Source organism: Electrophorus electricus, chromosome 14 (assembly GCF_041902795.1).
Source record: "Electrophorus electricus isolate QZ-2024a chromosome 14, ASM4190279v1, whole genome shotgun sequence".
Taxonomy (NCBI): Eukaryota; Metazoa; Chordata; class Actinopteri; order Gymnotiformes; family Gymnotidae; genus Electrophorus; species Electrophorus electricus.
Window position 1 is genome coordinate 12553777 of NC_137510.1, and position 19615 is coordinate 12573391.

The following is a 19615-nucleotide window of genomic DNA, read 5'->3' on the forward strand; positions in this document are numbered from 1 at the left end:
TAGCACAAGTTTAGATGTCCAACCTAAAAATGTGATCCTTCCATATTTTCACCTGAGTACAATTTGACAATGAGACTTACTCTTACTTATAGCAATTTCATATTAGAGCATCCCACTAATTAGGAGCTATAAATGACACTGTTATAACCCATATGTACCGAGTCAAAACAAAGTGCCACTTAATATTTGTGTCCTTTGTTGTCCACTTGGGGAAATGTGTATTTAGTGCATAAAAAAACATTATCTATTCTCCTCACCATCACACAAAATACATACAGTACATTTGGAAATATGTATGCATTAAAGCCCACATCTTCAAAACAAAGATGCCATACACTCAAGATGTCACCCCTACAATTTCCAGCCTTCCTCCACATATCTAACACCACATACATTTACATACATCCATAACTAATGTGTGGAGAATCATGCCAGGGCAGGTCTGGGTGGTACCATGCCAAATCAAGCACAGCTGTGTTCTTCAGTCAGATAAAATTACATTCAGTAGGAGTGGGATAGCACCTCAGGGGTAGGAACAATCAGGTCCTCCACACACACACACACACACACACACACACACACGTTACGCGTGTAGATAACACTATGTGCAACAGCTAAGAGTATTAGAATTTAAATTCTATGAAAAAATACTAGAAAACCTACAAATAGGGAGCATTTCAGAATTCTTATTGAGGTTAAAAAAAAAAAAAAAAAAAAAAAAAAAAAAAAAAGCATGCATTTATCAAGCATTTTTTCTAGTTTTGGTGCATACCTGAAGGATGGCCTTGTTAGACGAAGCCCCTCCTGTCGCCAGCACTTTTGTTCCTGGAACTAAAAGAGGAATCAGGCATTCAGGTGTTGTCTTTAGAATTTGTGTGTGTGCGCAAGTGTGCAAGAGCACTATATTCCTGTCATGTTCTGGTTATAGTGATCTTTTTCTTATAGAGTGAAATGATGAATGAATCTGTATTTTAGACGTACAGCACTACATGGACTGTGTGGAGCTGAGTGCAGCAAAACTGAAGGGCCACATCCAAGCTGCTCCTCTCAGGAGCCAGGCCCTGAACAACCTTCCCCTGCAGTGACGACCCAGGGTGGACATACACTCAGTCAGAACAGCTTGCCTACGCTGGTTAGAGGGTTTCAGATCTCACCTCCCAGAGGAAGTCCCCTCCACTCCCCCAGGATTCAGTATTTGGGATCTATCGCACACGCTGCACAGTCTGTGAGCCTCTACTCCCCAGCAAAGGCATGTGAAGGGGAACAAGGGCCAAGACAACTTTCCTCCACCCTGCAACACGTTATCTTAGCTTGTGTGCCGATGCTGTGCGCGGCCTGTTCCTGCATGCACTAATAAAACCCGTCCCACCACTGAATGTAGCCTTGGGGTGCTAATAAGAATTAAATGGATCCAGGCTGAGGAGCAAACGATTGATTTGTTGCCTAGTTCCGCTCCTTCATTGACCATCAATGACGGCTGTACGTCAAAGGTAGAGGTAGGGAAAATCCAATAATAATTACACACAGAGAGAACGAGAGAACCGGGAGGGGGGGGGGGGGGGTTTCCATTGATACAGTAGGGTGGGATGGCCACTAAATGTACCTCTGCTAAATGCACGTCTGTTCTTTGAACATATGAGAAAAAAGTAAGTTCAGACTTATGTAATGGATCTAAATCTCGGTGTGAATAAATGCAGAAATCTCTCTATACATAAGTGTCTGTGTATGAGGAATACAGGGTTTACCAAAGAGCCATGATCTAAAAGAATATTCTGGGGCTGGCGTCTTTTCCATCTTCACCCAGGGCCCCGTCAATAATCTCTTGGCTATTAGTATTGACAGAGACAGCAGCAAAGTAAATGTGTGACTGCAGCCAAGCTGTTTAACTTTTGCATTTTCATCTTCTGGGAGTAGGAAATCGATACAACAGTGTGTGGGGGACCACAGTGGCTGCAATGAAGATTTCTCCATATCACATTAATGGGCTATACTTAAGCCCAGGCTGACAGCGCATGCGGAATTTAATATCACAACTCATTAGAAGCAGAAACATGAGTATTTTCTTTAGATCGACATTTACACAATGAAAATGATAACAAGAAATGAAGCTTGGCATTAGAACCAGAATGACTAAGATGTGGACTGTGACCAGTGTGGGATCCTCCCACTTCAGCAGGCTACACACCTGCAGCTCCCTGCTTTAGACATCCCACTCAGTTAACATTGGTCAAACATCAATCGACTTCACCTACACACTGGCCAACAGCCGATACATCCTGCCGTGAGGACAGAAGAGAGCCCTGCTTGTGCTGATGTCAGACTAAACAAATCTGGGGCAGATCAAGCAGTGACAAGCTTTCTTGTGTTGCTTCTGTACTCCAGCGTGTTGGATTGGAAGTTAAACAATGAGGATGAGGTCAGAGTGCAGACTGCCAGCTTGCATTTGAGGCTATGTACATCCCCATCAGGCGAACTGCACAGGAACTACAGCTTCTTTTATGCATGACACTCCCCCATGTTAGGGCTGTGATTTCTGTAGGGCTTACTCAGTATAAATACATATACCCTAAAATTAAAGACGACATTTTGCACTTTAACTTCACAGCCATTGTTCGTTGCAAATCCAACTTGCAAAACCTCGGGGAGGAAGGCGAGCTAAGACTGTTCAGTTCAGAAAATGCAAGCAAACAGATGGAAGCAGGGTCAGCAGTTGGACTAACAATGCCAGCCATCCCCGATTATTCCTCCCGTCTCTCGGAGGCAAGCTCCTGCTAGAAGCCAGTGGCCATGTACAGAGAGTGACGGAACGATTAAGATCGCCCTCATTTGCATTGTTCAAATATTTATGAGAGCTGCTCTGCAGAACTCTTTGCCGAGGGTGTTTGTGCATATGCGTCATACATACAGAAGAGCAGGCAGGCCAGCGCTGCATAATGCATAATCTCCAGTCCATCGCGGGCACGCTTATGAGCACATCGCCAGTGGTTCAACTATCCTTGGTGATGGGGAGATACAGAAGCAGATGGACTGGCAGTCCAGATGTTATCCACATGCTCACCACTGGTTCCTGTCTGCCTGAGTCTGTGCTAATATGGGTTCCAGCATATGCAATCCACTGACCCTCTACAAAATAAATTCTACAGGCAGACCTTAAATAGCCAAAAGGTAAAAAAGAACAAGGTTGAAAACAGCACATACAAATGAATGCAGATGGCCTTTTGGTAATTAATGTAAAAAAAAAAAAAAACAAACAAACAAAAAAAACATTTCTGTTGTTGAAGCAAATTAAATAAAAGTACATATGAAACTTAAACAATGGTTTTAATACCTACTGCCCCTCCATCCTGGTATAAAATACTAAATGGTACAATCTTCAACTTACTCTGTTTATGTACCCAAGATGAAAATCCAGCATCTCACTCAGCCTTAGTCATTAACCTGCATGTACAGTAACAATAATTGGCTAGCACTTATTTGGCCCAAATAAGAATGCTGAGGCCATATAGTAAAATGAGAACATGACTTGGGCCAGTACCTCTCAGTTTGCTGAGTTTGCTCAGCAAACTCAACTTAATTGTAGAAAAACCACACACACACACACCACCACAGAAAATGTGTGTTGAGTGTCTCTATGTGGTCAATCAGTTACAGAAATATTCCAAAATATCAGACAAATGCATCATGTCAACCGATTTAGAACGGTCACTGCCAATGTTCAGTTCAAATCCCTGTAGGCAAGGGCCATGCTGCAGCTCTGCCAGCCAGCAACAGTACATATCAACACGGCACAACCAAAGGACAGTGGACAGCCATCAACACTGACAACACATGCCTCAGCAAACTGAAGAACACCCGAAACATTCCGCATAGGCTTGGAAGTTGGCACTGTGCGCTATTACACCAACATCTATGCGCATACATACGTACACACAGCTGTTACTAATGTAAATAACACCAAGTGCAACAGCTCACACACATCATGTATGCTTATTCCATACAGTGTGGCTTTTATCACCAACCCAATTAATTGCAATGATTTGGCAACATGGTAATTTTGACAGGCAAAAAGAGAGAAAGTGTGTGTGTGTGTGTGTGTGTGTGTGCACGCGTGTGTGTGTGTGTGTGAGAGAGGCCACACTGATACAGTCCTGAGTGGCCAACACAGATCAAAGCACATGGTGAATAATTTAAAGCAGCACCAGAAGGGCTGTGGGGGAAATCGATGTCCCTTAACCATGAGAAGGATTTATAGCACATACGTCACATTGGGGGACCACCGATGCAGGAAGTAGTGCAGGGGATATGAGCAGTGAACACACCTTCATCTCCTCCTTCATCCTCATCATGTCTGTGAACATCAGTACCCTATACCAGTGACTGTTGTTACCACCTTCAACATAAATGATATAATGGCTGTAGAAGCAAAAAAATAGATCTAAAAAGGATGCATGCACTATATGAAGGACAGAGCTGTTGGGCCAGCTGTAAAACGCGGATAGGCAGATGAAAGCTAGTTCTCTCCAAATGGTGTTTGGATATTCATTTATAAAGGAACTGCACATTGTGAAGCAGAGTACATTATTAAGAGTTACTGACAGGTAGTGAAGAGTTCTTTTAGCTAAATCTTCCTCTCAGCTGACCCTGAAATGCGAGAGACTTCAGCTTTCTATCCAAGCTAGGAGCCCTGCAGCAAGCTGAAATGTCAAAACACCCAGAGCACAAATCAATAGACAACGAGGCAGTATGGAACAAATCCCTGCCTCAGCCGAACAGAACGACCTACACCTGATGATGGAAACGTTTTGCCCTGATCACTGGCTATTTGTCTTACTGTTCATCTTGGGTTGGTTGTAATGTAAAGTCAAATGAGTGAGCTCGTGTTAATCAAGGCACATATACATGTAGCAAAGAAACAGACATTTGTATCATGCATACATTATCTATGAAGTAATGCTTATGCATTGCAATAAACCTAAAAAAAAAATAAATAAATAAAAAAAAGGTAAATAAAAAAAAGTGTTAGCACGGAGTTCCAGAGTGGTGGACTAAGATCTTGTCTGTGCAGTTTTAATTTAGGGAGACTTCCCCCCCCCCCCCCCCCCCCAAGTTGCTGCAGTGGAGTTGCTGAGCTGTGGTAAATGCTAGAGAACGTGAGGCAGAGACAGTGATTGCATTCCAAATGCCTCCATCAATAGCAGGCACATGCAGCGTGCAGGTCGGCCACCAGGAACAAGGTTTCTCTCCCCTCTCTCAGTGCCTGATCACACTTTAATTAAAGGGTGTTTGTTTCACTGGCTGTTGGCAGCAAGTAACGTAATTACCCTCACTGATTCCTGCCTTGACAAAACTGAGGAAACAAAACTACAAACTCCGTACAAAATAATGAAAAAGTAATAACTGCATTTTAAAAAGGGACCCTCAGAAGTGGAAGAAAAGGTCAGTGAATGTAATAATCACTGTAGCAGGGTAGTGAACGAATGCCCCTTTGTTCAGGTTACAAGTGCACATCTTTGTTTGGGGTGCTTGGAGTCCGAGCTGCTGTCTGTAGCTTCCAAATTCCCCTCAGAAAGAGGTGGAAGTGCAGAGGAACTGCGTCAGGTAGCGGTGCCTGCCAAGAGGCAGTAAGGCCAGAGACATGTGAGCCCTCAGTGAGAAGACAGATAGACATGCAGTCGGAGAGATACAGGCTGAGATCCACGCATGAAGCAGCTCAGAAGCACTGAACTAAGCTCCAACAAGGAGGACAAAAGAAAGAGAAATAGGAGAGGGGGAGAGAGGGGAGGAAAGCTGCCAAGAAAACAGTGGGATTCAGGTGGGGGGGGGGGAGAGACAGAGAGAAAAAGAGGCACAGCAAGAGAGAGAGAGAGCTCCAGAGGGACTAGACAAAGAGACACTGAAACATGAGCGAGAACATGAGATTTAGGTAGAGTGAGAGCAAGCACTTACTGATCCTATAGCCAAGCTTTTGGGCATGTACCCTCTTTGCCAAGAACTGTCCCTCAACCAGGGCTCGAATTTCCACCTCCCGGGTGAAGGCATCTACCTGTGCAGGGACAGAGCACAAAGGCATGCTTTAAAGAAGGGGAGAGGACTGGTTCCTGCCTCCACAAAGCTCTCCTTCACTTCCTGAGCATTCCCACAGATGCTGTACGGCAAAAGCAGTGACCTCAGCGGACACCACCAGGCATGCGTAATTCCCCGCACTGAGTGAAGCTACCCCTTCACACTGATCTGAATGCAAGTTTCAGGCCACTGCACAGAAGTGGGTGAGGTCAGAATGGTCAGACATCAGCAGAAAAGGGCAACTTCTACCAAAAGTGATAATCCAAGCAGTGCACACAGAGTACAGCATGCAGAAGGCAATATAACTATATCAAGGGGAGAAGACCAAGTGCTGGAGATAAAAGTGCTCCTAACATCCCAAGTCATTATATGTACTTCGGGTAAATCATCTAGTGTGCCCATGATCTTATTTCAGAAAAAGAAAAACAGCAGCGTAAATGGTCAAATTGAATGCAAGCATTCCTCAAACATGCATAGTACATGTAGAACATGTAGTATACACAGTACACTAACTTTACATGCAGTACTCAACTACATGAGGTACACCAAATATGAAAGTATGAAGGTAACAGCATGGCCTTTAACACCACCTTTAAGACAACATTCTACTAGCTTTAGTAGGAAAAAAAAACGAAATAAATTCACTAAACAGGCCCTTGTTGATAATTTCTTTTCTTCTAAATTAGGTATTTAATTATCATATAACTTATCTCCAAGTATAATTACATTCTACTACAATTTGTCATGTACATTGAACTGTAACCTAATTAACACATGATGTTTGATTAAACAGTTGCTTTATGTTTCCAAATATTCCCTGTGTGGGTAAACAAAAATTAAAAAGCACAACTTAACCTTGATGAAAAATGTATACTATATAATTGATATTTATATACTCATCTCCGTCCAACATCAAAAATGACCTACTCTTTTATCATGTTGATCAAATCGGTAAATCCCAATGGCTGGGGGTATGATCTCCACAACATCGAAATAAATGCCTGGGAAAAAAAAAAAAGACAAACCAAAGAGCCTTGCATGAGATCAGAACGCATCGGTTTTAATTAATTTATCACCCTGCATTCAACTTGGCCCTTCCTGTGACGATGGTAACTCCCTGAAGTGCATAAATATGTCAGTCCTAATGTCCCCATGATTAAGTCTAAGAGTCACATGCAAAGGAAGGAAGTTGTTGAAATTCAACCCCATGATGCACTTAACGTTACTGAGGTAAAGTAATTGCTGCAGGAAAGCAGGCACCTATGCTTCCATTGTTCCCCATGGGAGTGGACCACAGCGCACTGGAGAAACTTTCCCATGAGCCTCCAGAACACTCGTTACGGATCCTCTCTCTGGTCAGAGAGCCGTTCTTGTAGCTGAAAAGAAGACAGGTTAGAGCTGAAGCCATTCAGGTGGACATTGATCCCATAAAAGTGTATAAATGCATTGCTTTGAAAACACTAGTGAAAAGATGCATTGTGTTTCTATAGGCTTTTATTACCCATTGTCAACAGCCAGGCACCCTGAAGTAAAAACAAGGAAATGGGGTAATTTCAAGGGCCATTTGGGTTGAGCTGACATTAAAAAAAAAAGAATGAACAGAATGAACACTTTTCTTGATGCTACAAGTCGGATAAAGCTAGTGGCTGGCAAACTAATTGATTTTTTTCAGCCACAAGTTCAGGGCAATAATCTCAACTACTACTGGGAAGCTCCCAGATTTATCCAAATGTCAGCCACAGCCGCCGTCCTCTAGGACAGTATTATTACTGCGTTACTCCTGATGCTACATTCACTGGGTCTCATCCTGCTCATCCATCTTCCAAAGCAACTACAACACCCCGGCATGCAAACAAACTGCCAGCCTCAGCCACGACTGTGTCCCATACAGGCCCATCAGAGCAGAGACACAGAGAGGAAAAGAAGGGAGAGAGAGAGAGAAAAAAAAAAAAAAAAAAGAGTAGGAATCAAACTCTACAAGGTCAGTAAAACCTCCATAGGTAGAGGAGCCTTGAAAGACGGTGCAGTTTTTTGGCTGCTTTTTGCTTACACAGTTGCAAGATACTTCCCAAAAAAGCAATATGTCCAGTTCAGTACACAGTAGTACTGGAGACTGTATGATAATTAATCTGTTACAATCCAACCAATCAACAGCGCTCTTACATCTTCCACTTTCTCCCTTTTGATTAGTATCAAATGCAATCCAAATGCAAGCATAGACCTACAATTTATTTCAATTCGGTTACATTCCCCCCCCCCCCCCCCCCAACAGACAGACACAAGGCGGAGCCCTGAAGAACAAGCCAAATGTTACTGAAGAAAAAAAGAATTCCCTGTGACAGCATGAGAAAAAAAAACCTCGAATAGCCAGACTCAAAGGGAACTCATCCTCCTGTGGGTAATATTGGGTAGTGGAATTTAATGTGAAAATTACAAAAGTAAGATTAAGCAGATGTACTTGGATTCTACAAAAGGATAGGCAAGATAAGGTAGTGGCCAATAATAAAAGCCTGAAAGAAATGGTGAACAGCTGGCTCTAATCAACATTTCCAGCTCTCTGAGACGATGCTGGATATGGGAACAAAGCAAGTAGAAAGCTGAATGTGAACATAAGACAGGTTCAAAGCATTAAAGACTTCACACATGAGCTGGAATGCAAGTACTTATAAATCATCTCTGGGGCATCCATCAGCAGAAAGGTGAAACCCCACACTTCTCTCAGACATGCACACAAGTCTTAAAATAGCAAAAAAAACCTTCTAAATAATGAAAGTATTTCCATGAAAAGCAATAAATAAATAAATAAATAAATAAAATGGTTTACTTGGGTGGGTAGCAGTCCTTAAAGCATAGATGTGTTTGACCCGAGTCACACTGTTCTACTGTAAAACGGTTTACCAGATCAAAGCCATGTAGGAGGAGCAGTCTACAGGATTGCAGAAGATATGGCCTTCAACCGCAGGCCTGGGTTCTGTGATCCACAGGAAGACAGTATCACTTGTGCCCAAACTCACCTGTGAGAGACAGAGAGCTCACTCTAAAAGATACAACAAACACTAAACTGCATGATGCATCTGTAAGGTGGGCTCAAACCCAGGTCAGCTAGGTGATGACACCAACAGTCTACTGGGTGAGCAACCACGCGCTAACAATGGTGGGCCCGTGTGCAGAACAGTTAGATCCTGGATAAGGTAAAACAAAAGGAAAAAACTAAACACCATGGCAAGCATGGAAAAAAGGAGAACAAAGGATGCCATGGGAAGAAATGGCAACCCCGATGCACTGGGGAAAACCAGTGAATTAAATACTCACGCCATTTTATTGCAACACAGAGGCTCAGTCTAGCCTGCGAACTTGGCTACCACAGACAGCACCATCCATGCTCCCGCTCAATGGGTGACATTGCTAACACAACCAAGTGAGGTGCATTCAAGTTCCCCCCCAACCACACAAGGAGAGCTGCAAGGTGAAGGGCACTGACATCCAAGAGCTCTTTGATCAAATGAAGTCCTTAAACACATAAGCTACATAGGCCCCATGGGGTGAAGAGCTGGATGCTAGAAACAGCAGGGTCTTCTGCTCATGGAACTTATGAATAACTTATGTGCTGGCTGGTTCTACTAATTTAGCAATCCAGCATCTATAATTTAGCACTCTGAATGTTTTCATCACACCCAGAGTATGTGAAGAATAATGAACAGATGGATAAAATAAATAATCAGTTACAATTAATTTCTGCTTAAACATTTTGATTTCCAGTACTTGATGAAACTGATCATGTTCCCAGTATAGAAACTGTTTTCTGACATTGCCACATTTGTGAACTATTATATAGCTTTGTATTTTACAAATTATCTTTCACCCTCATAACCAAGCAATGCTGATGCCCATATCTTTCATAAAAGTAGGTATATCGTCTCCATTTGAAAAATGCTTACCGCTATATCTCCTTCTTGTAGCCGCATCCCCGCTAAAGACCCTGAAATATAAAACTCAAATCACTTTTTTCACTACTCATCTCTCTCAAGCTGGCTATTTCCCAATCACTCTAAATCGCAAACATTTTCACGCAGGTCCTTCAAAGAAAATCTCCAGAAGGATGTCAATTTAATATACCATCTTTTCAACCAGAATAATACTGGACAGACATGCACTGAGCATAAAAAAATACATAATTTTTTGAACCGATCGTTTCCAGTAAAAAAATTAAAAATAAATCAAATCTATATACTGGGGAAATGTGTATTGGGATTTACAGCACCATCTGTAAAAGCGGGTGGGGGACAACTCTCTCTCCTGACACATTTTACATATGTTTTAATTTTGATGGCAAAGGGCAGACTTGGTTAATATTTAAATCATAGCTGGTCAATGCCATTCTTGGTGGTCTTGCAGGAAAAACGCTGAATAAATCTGTTCTAGAACTATGACACATAGAAGGCATTTTGGAGGACTAGTACGTTCTCAAAAAAATTATCCCACAGCAACGTTTCAGTACTTCCAGAGGCATGCAGCTGTTCATTTATTTAGAGTGTTTCTGTGCTACAGTTACTGTGTCTAAACTCATCTTAAAGTGTAATGTGCCACAGTCATTATTCAGCTGCTCTTTTCTTATGTCATCAGTCTGTGCTCTATGGCACATTATACATGGACAGTACAGCCTTAGCACCATGTCTGGTCTAGCACAGGAAAAGAAAATGTCTTTAAAACATTAAAATAGAAACATACACATATAAAGCACCATTTCCATAGTCTTGTTCTTTTGCTACTTGTTCCTTAAAGATGCAAGAGTGCCATCTGTAGCAGTATTCTATATGACAATCTTGTAGAAGTGACAACTGTATGTAATGAATAGTGCCATTAGACACTGGTAAAGCCATATTACAGGCTGGGAGTCTCCTGTTTTTTATTCCTCATAAAGTTCATTTTATGTAGAGCATCCTGCTAGATGCTATTGGTGGTTGGTGTCAGGGTCACTTCTATGTTTATGTCTGCCAATAGAGGGTTACAACTGAAAAATATCACTTCCCCCTGCAGTAGTAATGGAGGGTACAGGGTCAGGTGCTGGACCAGACACTAGGTTCTGCCCTCTTCTCCACTCTTCCCTATCGTTTCCTTTTCTCCTCTCTCCAACCTTATCTGAGGTTAACTCATACTAGGGAAGGAAGTGTGATCATTGTTCTCACTGAAATCTTCCAAGAGAATGTGCCAGAGGGGGAGGTCAATAATACAGTGTAGTTTCAGTGCCATCTAGTGTTTGTAATGCCTGAATGATGTGGGATTTGAAAAGCCAGAAGCCAGACATTCGAATTGGCCTGCATAACTTCTCAAACCATGAGCTGCTACTTTAGGAATTTCAAAAGACACGGCAGAGCACTGACACTCTAGCCTACCTATTATATAATAATTGTCCACTATAGGATACAAAATTAAGTGATTCAGTATCTGAGAACTCTCAACCGCTAAATCCATTACACAACACCCACAAATGCACAGTGAAAAGGTCAAACCAAAATGATATATGATTAAGCTTTAAGCTTTCTAACAGAATTCAGACGAGGAAAAATTTGTGCGTAAAAATTACTGATCAAAACTGACATGTATATGCATCAGGGTACTGTCCCCAAAACTGTAGTGTTTTCCATTGCTTTCCCATTTTCCTGCAAATTAAAAAAAAAAAAGACAAGAAGATGAAAGCAAACTTACCAGGGTTGTCTCCTGTGAAAGCCACCACTTTGCAGTGTTCTGGAAATCCAAAGCGCTTTACAAAATAGGAGGAAATGGAGCCCTATTGGAGGAGACAAATGCAAAGAACACTGTTCAGAGTGCCTCTGCTGCTGCAAGCAGACAGAGGGCACCACAGAGCCTTGAGAACCCTGATGCTGCCCTGGTTGTCAAGCCAGCCAGAGCATACTTGGCAGGTGTGCTAATGTGTGAGAGATACCAGAAGTGCTGTGGATGGTGTCGGGTCACACAGCTTCGCTGCTAGCATAGGTGCTGTAGCTTTCAGACATGGCAGTGACCATTGTTTAGTGAAGATGTCCATTAAATTCATCCCCGAACCTTGAATCAAAAGGAATCACACTTAATCAGACGTCTCTACTTGCCTCTGATGCAGGATCTAGTTTTTTTTCCATCTCACATCCTAATGAAGATGTCCATGATCATCCATCTAAACCCAGAGACACTAGATGCTTGAGCCAGTATGTTTCATAATATTGCTCTTCAAATATTACAAATGATCATTTACATGAGCAATTAACAGTAGTCTCATGTAGTGTCTAAACAATCTGTCTGAAGCGATTAACACCGCTTAAGAAATTGGCATTGATTTTCACAGACATCCTGAATCTTTTGCAACGTGCCAGATATTTTTGTTTATAACTAAAAATTTGTCTTTCCCCCTTCTTTTAATTTCCCCAGCATGCAAAATTTCCAACTGGGACCTAGCCACAAGCAACACCAGACACAGTCATATTACAGCAGCTCCACTGATCTACCTAAACAACAAACCACAGACCAATGCACAATTTTGCCTGTGGATAAAAGTTCCAGAGCAGAGATCAAGTCTAAAAGCATTCTGTAATCTAATCAATTCACAAATTAAAAGTAAACTTATCATATGGACACAAATTATTTTTAAGCAATTTAAAACAAAAGGTTATCAAATATAATGACTTTGAAGACTTAAACTTTGTTCTGACTTCAAAATAGCAGTTCATGACTAACGCTGCAAAAAAAAAAAGAAGTGTTATATGGAATTTATAATTTCCATGGAAAACCACAATAATAAAATCATTATTCAAAAACATTTAACAAAGATTGTAATTGTAACTAGTGACAGAAAACATCTGTTTACTTACCATCACTGTAGTCAATTGCAGCATAGTCTCCAAGGAAGAGAGATGCTGCAAAGCTACTGACCAATGAGATTCTCTAACAGAACCAAACATCACAATGTAGTTAAATAGCTTATTTAAATCATATGTACTAAATTGTTTACTTACTGAGAAAGGAGACTTTCTTTTGGATACAGTCATAAACTAATTATGATTTGTGAATACTGTTATAAATTTGCTGATACTAGTTGTTTTCACATACCTCAGTTTCATTGTATTTATTTGGCTGTAACTGGTGGATCTTTGCAATCTGACTGCTAGTAAAACGCTAAAAGAAGTTAAAAGAGAAGCAGAAGATCAGCAACACTATGACTATTCATGATTCCCTCACAATATGTTTATACCATCCTGAGTATGTCATTAGTACAATGGGTGCATAAGGTGTACACAGTTTTCTTCATTTCCTTCACCTTTCCATTCACCATTTCAAAGTTCCCAAAGCCAAACAAGGAGGTGAAAGAAGGAGAAATGGTGAGGTAATGAAAAGCAAACTTGTGAGTTATGATGTCCTACGTGAATTTGGGTCACCATGTGTGATGTCTACTCTGAAAGATGAAAGGGCATGCTCTTAAAATACCACAGAGAGTAGCACGAACATCATCAAACATATGCTAACATCAGGTTGGGAATGAAAGGTCTATGTAAGCCATTAAGAGCACCAATTTGTTTTTCAGAATTAAGGACAGATGCTCCCTGCTAGCATATCTGAAATGTTAACACATGTTCATTCCTTGTGCTGTTTTCTCTGTAGACTATGTGAAATATATGGCATGTTGCTGCTGTAATCTGTCACAGACTCGAATTTACTGATGGGTCCCTTATATGGAGATGGTTTTCACATGCAAATGTCATGAGGATGCAGCTCTCTTTCAGTGCATTAGAGTATCTTTCGTCACACCTCTGCTGGCAAAGACAACTAGCCTCCTCCACTCATCTCCTCCAGTACTGGGACAGAACCTCATACAGAATTCTGAAATTGTGGGCATGGCAGAGACAAACTTTAATTTTTGGGACTCTTGGCTGATGATCTGTACACACCTCATAGGCCCGTGACCCAGTGATGTCTGCAAGCTGTTGAGCACCACCTACTGCAGACTCGAGGTACTGACATTGCTTTACAGTACTGGAGTCCATCCACACTGGACTGTCTAGGACAGCAAAACTATCCTATGAAAAAACATGGTGAACAGAAAAAAGATCTACCACAGATATGCACATGTATAAACTGAGTAGTCAGCCATTAGTGCATTCATATATACATGTTTGCATGTACTGTATTTATAAGCATTTTCCTTAAAACCAGTACTGGAGAGGAAACTGAATTTCACCTGCAATACATTAGGTTTTTATCTGTACGCTAAAGACATACAGTAGGTTTTCTTGAATCATCTAAATGTATATTGACTTTTGCAACAGGAGCCTTTCCTCTGTAATGACGCTCTGCAGTGGCCCATCCCCTCAAAGTAAATCAACAACAAAAGTCAAACAAAAAAGGTTTGGAAACCCCTTCAGATATTGACAGAGCAATCATCTACATTTCAAAGAAGGTACTAAACTCATTCCAAGTTCTCTGCTCTAGCTGATTCCTTCTGTTGATTCACTGTGTGAAACCTGCTATTGACTTAAAAGTAATGCTTTAAAAAATGAACACTAAACAGTTCTGTAACAGCCCTAGAGGAACTTTTGAACTCTTTGGGGTGAAAAAAAACCAAACAAAAAAAAAAACCATGAAAAACCAATGTAGGAGAAATCCTGTGAACTATTCCCCATGGTGTTACTGGACAAAACCATACAATACCTGCAGAAGGCTGTGCAGGTCTCTATCTGGGTCAAGAAGCTGTAGACTCGTTCTCGTTCCATTTTTCCAGTACACACTGCCATGTTGCTGCAGTCAACACATCATATTAATAAATGGAAAGATAAAAAGAGCTTAAATTTTGTTTTTAATACATTTCGATACATGTAGTGATCAAAGACGGTTTGTGACATGCCTGCCCACTCCCTGAAATAGCTTTCACACAAGAAAAGTCAAAGCCAGCATTCTTCATCTTCTCAAGGATGAGGTCAAGTGCCTGCAGCCACAATTCATCACTCAGTATCAATTTGAATTGGAAAATAATTGTTCCACAATTATGTTTTGCACAAACAAATGACATAACATTAAAAGTATTGGGGGCTGCAGAATAGAGTGAAAAATTAACAATGCAATGACAGATGCACTACCTTCACCCACATGTGCACTGGGGAGGTTACTGTCAGTCCATCTCCATGGACATGCACACCCCCCTGAGTCCTGCTCACAGAAAGGAATTGAAATGTGCAGGATTTAAGTAAAACAACAACATAACAACAACAAAACGGAGTTACAACAATTTCCTAAACAGATCATCAAAGTCTTATGAAGACATTTTAACATAAAAGCGTTGTAAGCATTCTAGTTGTGAAATTTGTGATTACCTGAACGCTGGCAAATCGCTGTCAAACTGGACATTGTTTTGATGAATAACTTGAAGGTTTCCATCGATTGCGACAACTTTCAACTTAGAAGCAGAAATTTAGAGATAAAAGGAAGCGACTGGCTACATTTTTAAAGCAATAGGCAACAACATTTCATACATGAATCTGAAGGGTAGAGACGCAACCATTTTTTCTTCTGTGATGGTCACGTGGGTGCAAACGAAGAGAAACAATGTATGTTTTGTATAATATGTTCACGCAGATTCACCCATCTTCAAATAATCAGTTTAAGCAAATTCTCAGTGTACACGAAGTATTACTTACATCACACAATCTGCACAAAGGAAGGAGAGTATGTGAGATTTTGATGGATTGTTTGGAAGATCGATGACGTTTTCATTTTGAATTTACAAAATAACAGCATAATTAGCCTACATAATGCCTACAGTTGGCACAAAAAAATATGTTGCATAGTTTGCACGAAAGGCGAACAAAGACACTCCTGAATGCTCTGCACAGTTGTTAAACGCAGTTATATCGTTACTTGACTAAAGCCGAATTGATCGCCGCTCTTCCGCTATTTCAATTTACGTTTGCCTGGCGTATTATGCTCGTAAACACCTGGATATGGAAGCGAGCAGTTAACGCGAAACTAGCCTACCTGTTGAGTGCTGAAATCAAATCCCAAGTAGCAAGAATTTGTTAGTGTAGTCATTCTAATTTTAGTGTTCTTGCGTGTCTGTAAACTGCTGTTCACGCTTTGTGCTCCTGCATTTAAAGTGACACTGCACAAAAAACTGCTGAGTAAGGCTTCATGAACTTTAGACTTATGGCATGCAGACTGTAGGCTACTGTAGAATACTGGTCAATCCTGATTGCTTAGACTGTACTAGCCTTTTAAATTGTTCCCCCTCCTAAATCTATTTAAGTGTATGATATCGTGTTCCGTGTCTTTCAGCACCAGGAACTTGCCTTTAACAATTCATGGAAGTACAAGAAGAGGTGTTTGACGGAGACCCTGAATATAAGTTGTGTTACTTAGTTTTCCCTCATTATAGTTACATTATGGAGTAAAAATTATGGTTTAGATCATAAATAAAGAGCTCAGAAAAAAATATCTTTGAGAACCCCAAAGACATAGGCTGTTAGTTTCCACCACATAATGATAATAAAAAATGAGAAAAAACTAATAAAATGTGTGTCAGGTCTAGACTTTTTTTTATCAGAACGATATGTAATTTCAAACCAAAATGGTATAGAAGACTGTTTACCTGTTTTTCAGTGTTATAAAAGCACAAAAAATGCTCATAAGCACTATACTCACGACTGGTTTGGAGTATTTCCACTCAATGAATAGCACAAAACAAAATGTTTGCACAAGTCTTACTTGCTGTGGTCTAACCCAATTCATCTCCATTATGCCAGTGTTATAAAACCCAAGACTTAGTCTCAAGGCAATTTAATTCACCAGCTACTAAAGACGAAGCTTACACCTACACTCAATTGCCACATTATTAAACACACTGATCTGTGCATTTTATAGATGTGCAATTACAAAAAACATGGCCCATCATTTACTTAATCACAGGGCCACTACTGACAAGACATTATTTGGGAGGCAGAGTGCCACAGACTATATAGAAACAGAAGAATGGCTAACACATACTGTATATGACAACAGTTGAGCAACATTCTGTAAACACGGGAAGTGTTTCTAATAAGTAAATGTTTCTGGAAGAGTTCAAAACAAAATATTAGAAAAAAAATGTGAAATCTGCCTTTAAATACACGAAACATTATTGACTTCCATTGCCAACTTGTCGTTACTGGACTCACCCATTACTTCAACACTGCTGTGTCAACACACAAGTCCATAAGGGTATTTTCCTTTCAGTGAAGTAATATAAAGATCATCTAGGGTGAATAAAACATATAGCAAATTCAGGTATAAACTTGTTCTTCCCATGAAATAGAGACTCTTTAAATAATAAGGCTGATTAGTCTACTTAAACCAATAAATCAAACCATTCTTTTGGTAAATTAAACCAATCTTTCATCAGTAACGATCTGGCAGTATATTGATAATTGGCGTAGGTTGTAAGGATGTTTGTTAGGCTGTACTAAAGTGTAATAATTGTTAAGTTGTCCTCTGATGTCCCATTTCCCTTATTGCTCTCTAGAGTTTAGTACAACCTTGAATTGCCCTCCTTTATTTGCACATTGTCGCAGTTGTCGGTACAAGTGTCCACAAAGTATACAACCACTGTATTGCATGTTACATGCTGCATGCTTGTATAATGAAGGAGATTGTATGATAGTTGTCAATAAAGCGGGTAAATTAAAAATCACGTCTTGATCGATTTGAGCAGGATGTCAGATTGCTGCTTAAATTTGGCGTGTCCATGTGACCAAGCGATAAGGTCTGGAGAATTCACTGAGGAAACGACAAACGACGTCGAGGACGAAACGGCTTCTGTTCTAACAAAAATGGATATTGCACTTTTGAAAGATCAGTATGACTCCATAAGGGACAAACAGAAACGTGAAACTCGAGTAATATATTTTAAGAATGGTAAGGTTTACTTGTGTTTGCGGGTTTCCTTCCAATGTTTTATGCACTTTTGTTGTAGCCTGGAGAAGGGTTTCCTGTTAGAATCCTAATTGCTCGATTTTACTTTTTTTGCCATATTTATTCGCTGGAATACATTCCGTACAATTGCACAGGTTAATTCGGGTTATGTAAGGATATAGATTTGAGATCGTCCCAAAAAGTTGTAGGCTACACGTGTAGATATTTACACGCGGACGTTATCCTAGACGCTTTATGTTAATGTAGTAAATTTATATACATTATCTGAGTTATATTTGTTCGTGATATCAGGTTTTGTTAAAATTGTTTAATGACTTTCTATCTAAATTTGCCACAAGTCTGGCGACATGCATTCGCATGAAAAACTTTCACCACGAACGTCACGAATGATTGCTGCTTGGTATACGAAATTTGTGATGGATTTGTCAATATGAGTCTTTTCGGTAATATTTGGTATTTTGTATGAGGTGTTTTTATTTATTTATTTATTTATTTATTTAATTAATTAATTAATTTAATATATAAACACATTTCAGTTAGGGTACTTGGCTTATTTGAAATCACAGAATGGCACTAACTTTCTTCTTTATTTTCTTGTCTCTCTTTTTAACCACCAGCATCAAACGATGAGGAGATCGCTGACAAATCTTTGGTTAGTATGGTTCCGATGCAACAGGTCAAACACTCCCTTAAGAGGCAGGTGGCCTTCCAAGAAACCCATTTTGACTTTGTCCGAGACCCAGACAGTGCCCCCTGGCGCACCCACCTGGGAATGTACCGTAGGACCTGCCTGGCTGTTGACGCCAATTGCCTTCAACATGTCAAGATCAAGACCAGCACAGGAGACTCTGCATCATCATGTTCAGAAGGTAATGGAGAACGCAGTGGAGAAGTGATGGATTCAAGTGATCTATTATCTGAGGACTGTGAAGGGGTTGATGGCAACCAGCACCTCAGTAAAAATGGGCAGAAGGATAATGGATCTGAGAATTCCAGGGAGTATTCAGCACCTGCTGTTTTGTCAAGGCAGCTGAGTTGTGGGAGCCACCAATCCTCTCGCACCTCAGCAAGCTCATACCACTACCCCTTCCCTCAGCTCAAGTGCCCTAGAAAGTCTGAGGCTGCATACAAACTTGGACTTTACTCCTCGTTCTAATGAGACAATTGAGATGCAAAAAACAAGGGTTGTGCAATATTGTTTTGAAACTTTATCCTTAATCACATGTTGTAATACTGTATTTTGGTCCTTTAGAAGTGCATTGATTTACAGTTGCACTACAGAACCCACATGTAAAATCATATGCAAACATGTAAAAATGACTTGTTGATTTATATTGATATTTCAAAAGATTAACATTATACTCACATCCTTAGCGGCACATATAATTTTGAATAGTGTCTTTATTTTGAGCTCATCTGTAAGCAGTTTGTCACATCCCTAATATTACACCAGAACTCACCAAGTAAACATGGGTTTTCTGCAAAAATTGGTTTCAACATCTAGAAGAGGGAAAACTTAAGTTACTGCAAATCTCAAACCATGAATAAATGTTGTGTAGGTTAAAAACTTTTTCCAAATGCAATTAATATTGTGGATTAATTGCCT

The 19615-nt window shown here is 40.4% G+C and overlaps 2 protein-coding genes across 5 annotated transcripts in view; one reads left to right on the forward strand and one right to left on the reverse strand.

Annotated features, from left to right (window-relative positions):
• The window catches only part of xylb (xylulokinase homolog (H. influenzae)), a 29216-nt gene extending 12962 nt beyond the window's left edge, over positions 1–16254 (reverse strand). The window contains exons 1-16 of one of the 4 annotated variants that reach the window (XR_014116984.1): positions 16081–16254; positions 15420–15502; positions 15186–15255; positions 14954–15034; positions 14761–14847; positions 14001–14129; positions 13165–13230; positions 12927–12999; positions 12008–12126; positions 11770–11851; positions 10002–10042; positions 8962–9077; positions 7324–7439; positions 6987–7064; positions 5947–6039; positions 773–831 (exon numbers count right to left, since the gene is read on the reverse strand). Coding sequence is in view for 3 of the 4 variants with exons in the window: in XM_081696597.1 (XP_081552723.1) it covers positions 773–831; positions 5947–6039; positions 6987–7064; positions 7324–7439; positions 8962–9077; positions 10002–10042; positions 11770–11851; positions 12008–12126; positions 12927–12999; positions 13165–13230; positions 14001–14129; positions 14761–14847; positions 14954–15034; positions 15186–15255; positions 15420–15502; positions 16081–16134 (1347 nt within the window). In the remaining variant the exon portion in view is untranslated. Of the gene's footprint in view, positions 1–772; positions 832–5946; positions 6040–6986; positions 7065–7323; positions 7440–8961; positions 9078–10001; positions 10043–11769; positions 11852–12007; positions 12127–12926; positions 13000–13164; positions 13231–14000; positions 14130–14760; positions 14848–14953; positions 15035–15185; positions 15256–15419; positions 15737–16080 lie in introns of those variants that run through there. The other 3 variants (XM_081696597.1, XM_081696598.1, XM_081696599.1) reach the window with 3 other exon arrangements.
• Positions 16255–17714: 1460 nt separating this feature from the next.
• On the forward strand, positions 17715–19586 carry LOC113572996 (uncharacterized). Its single transcript, XM_027002999.3, has 2 exons — positions 17715–17991; positions 18627–19586. Exons 1-2 carry the CDS (start codon positions 17790–17792, stop codon positions 19163–19165), a joined length of 741 nt encoding a protein of 246 aa, XP_026858800.3. The 5' UTR covers positions 17715–17789; the 3' UTR covers positions 19166–19586.
• The last annotated feature ends 29 nt before the right edge of the window (positions 19587–19615 follow it).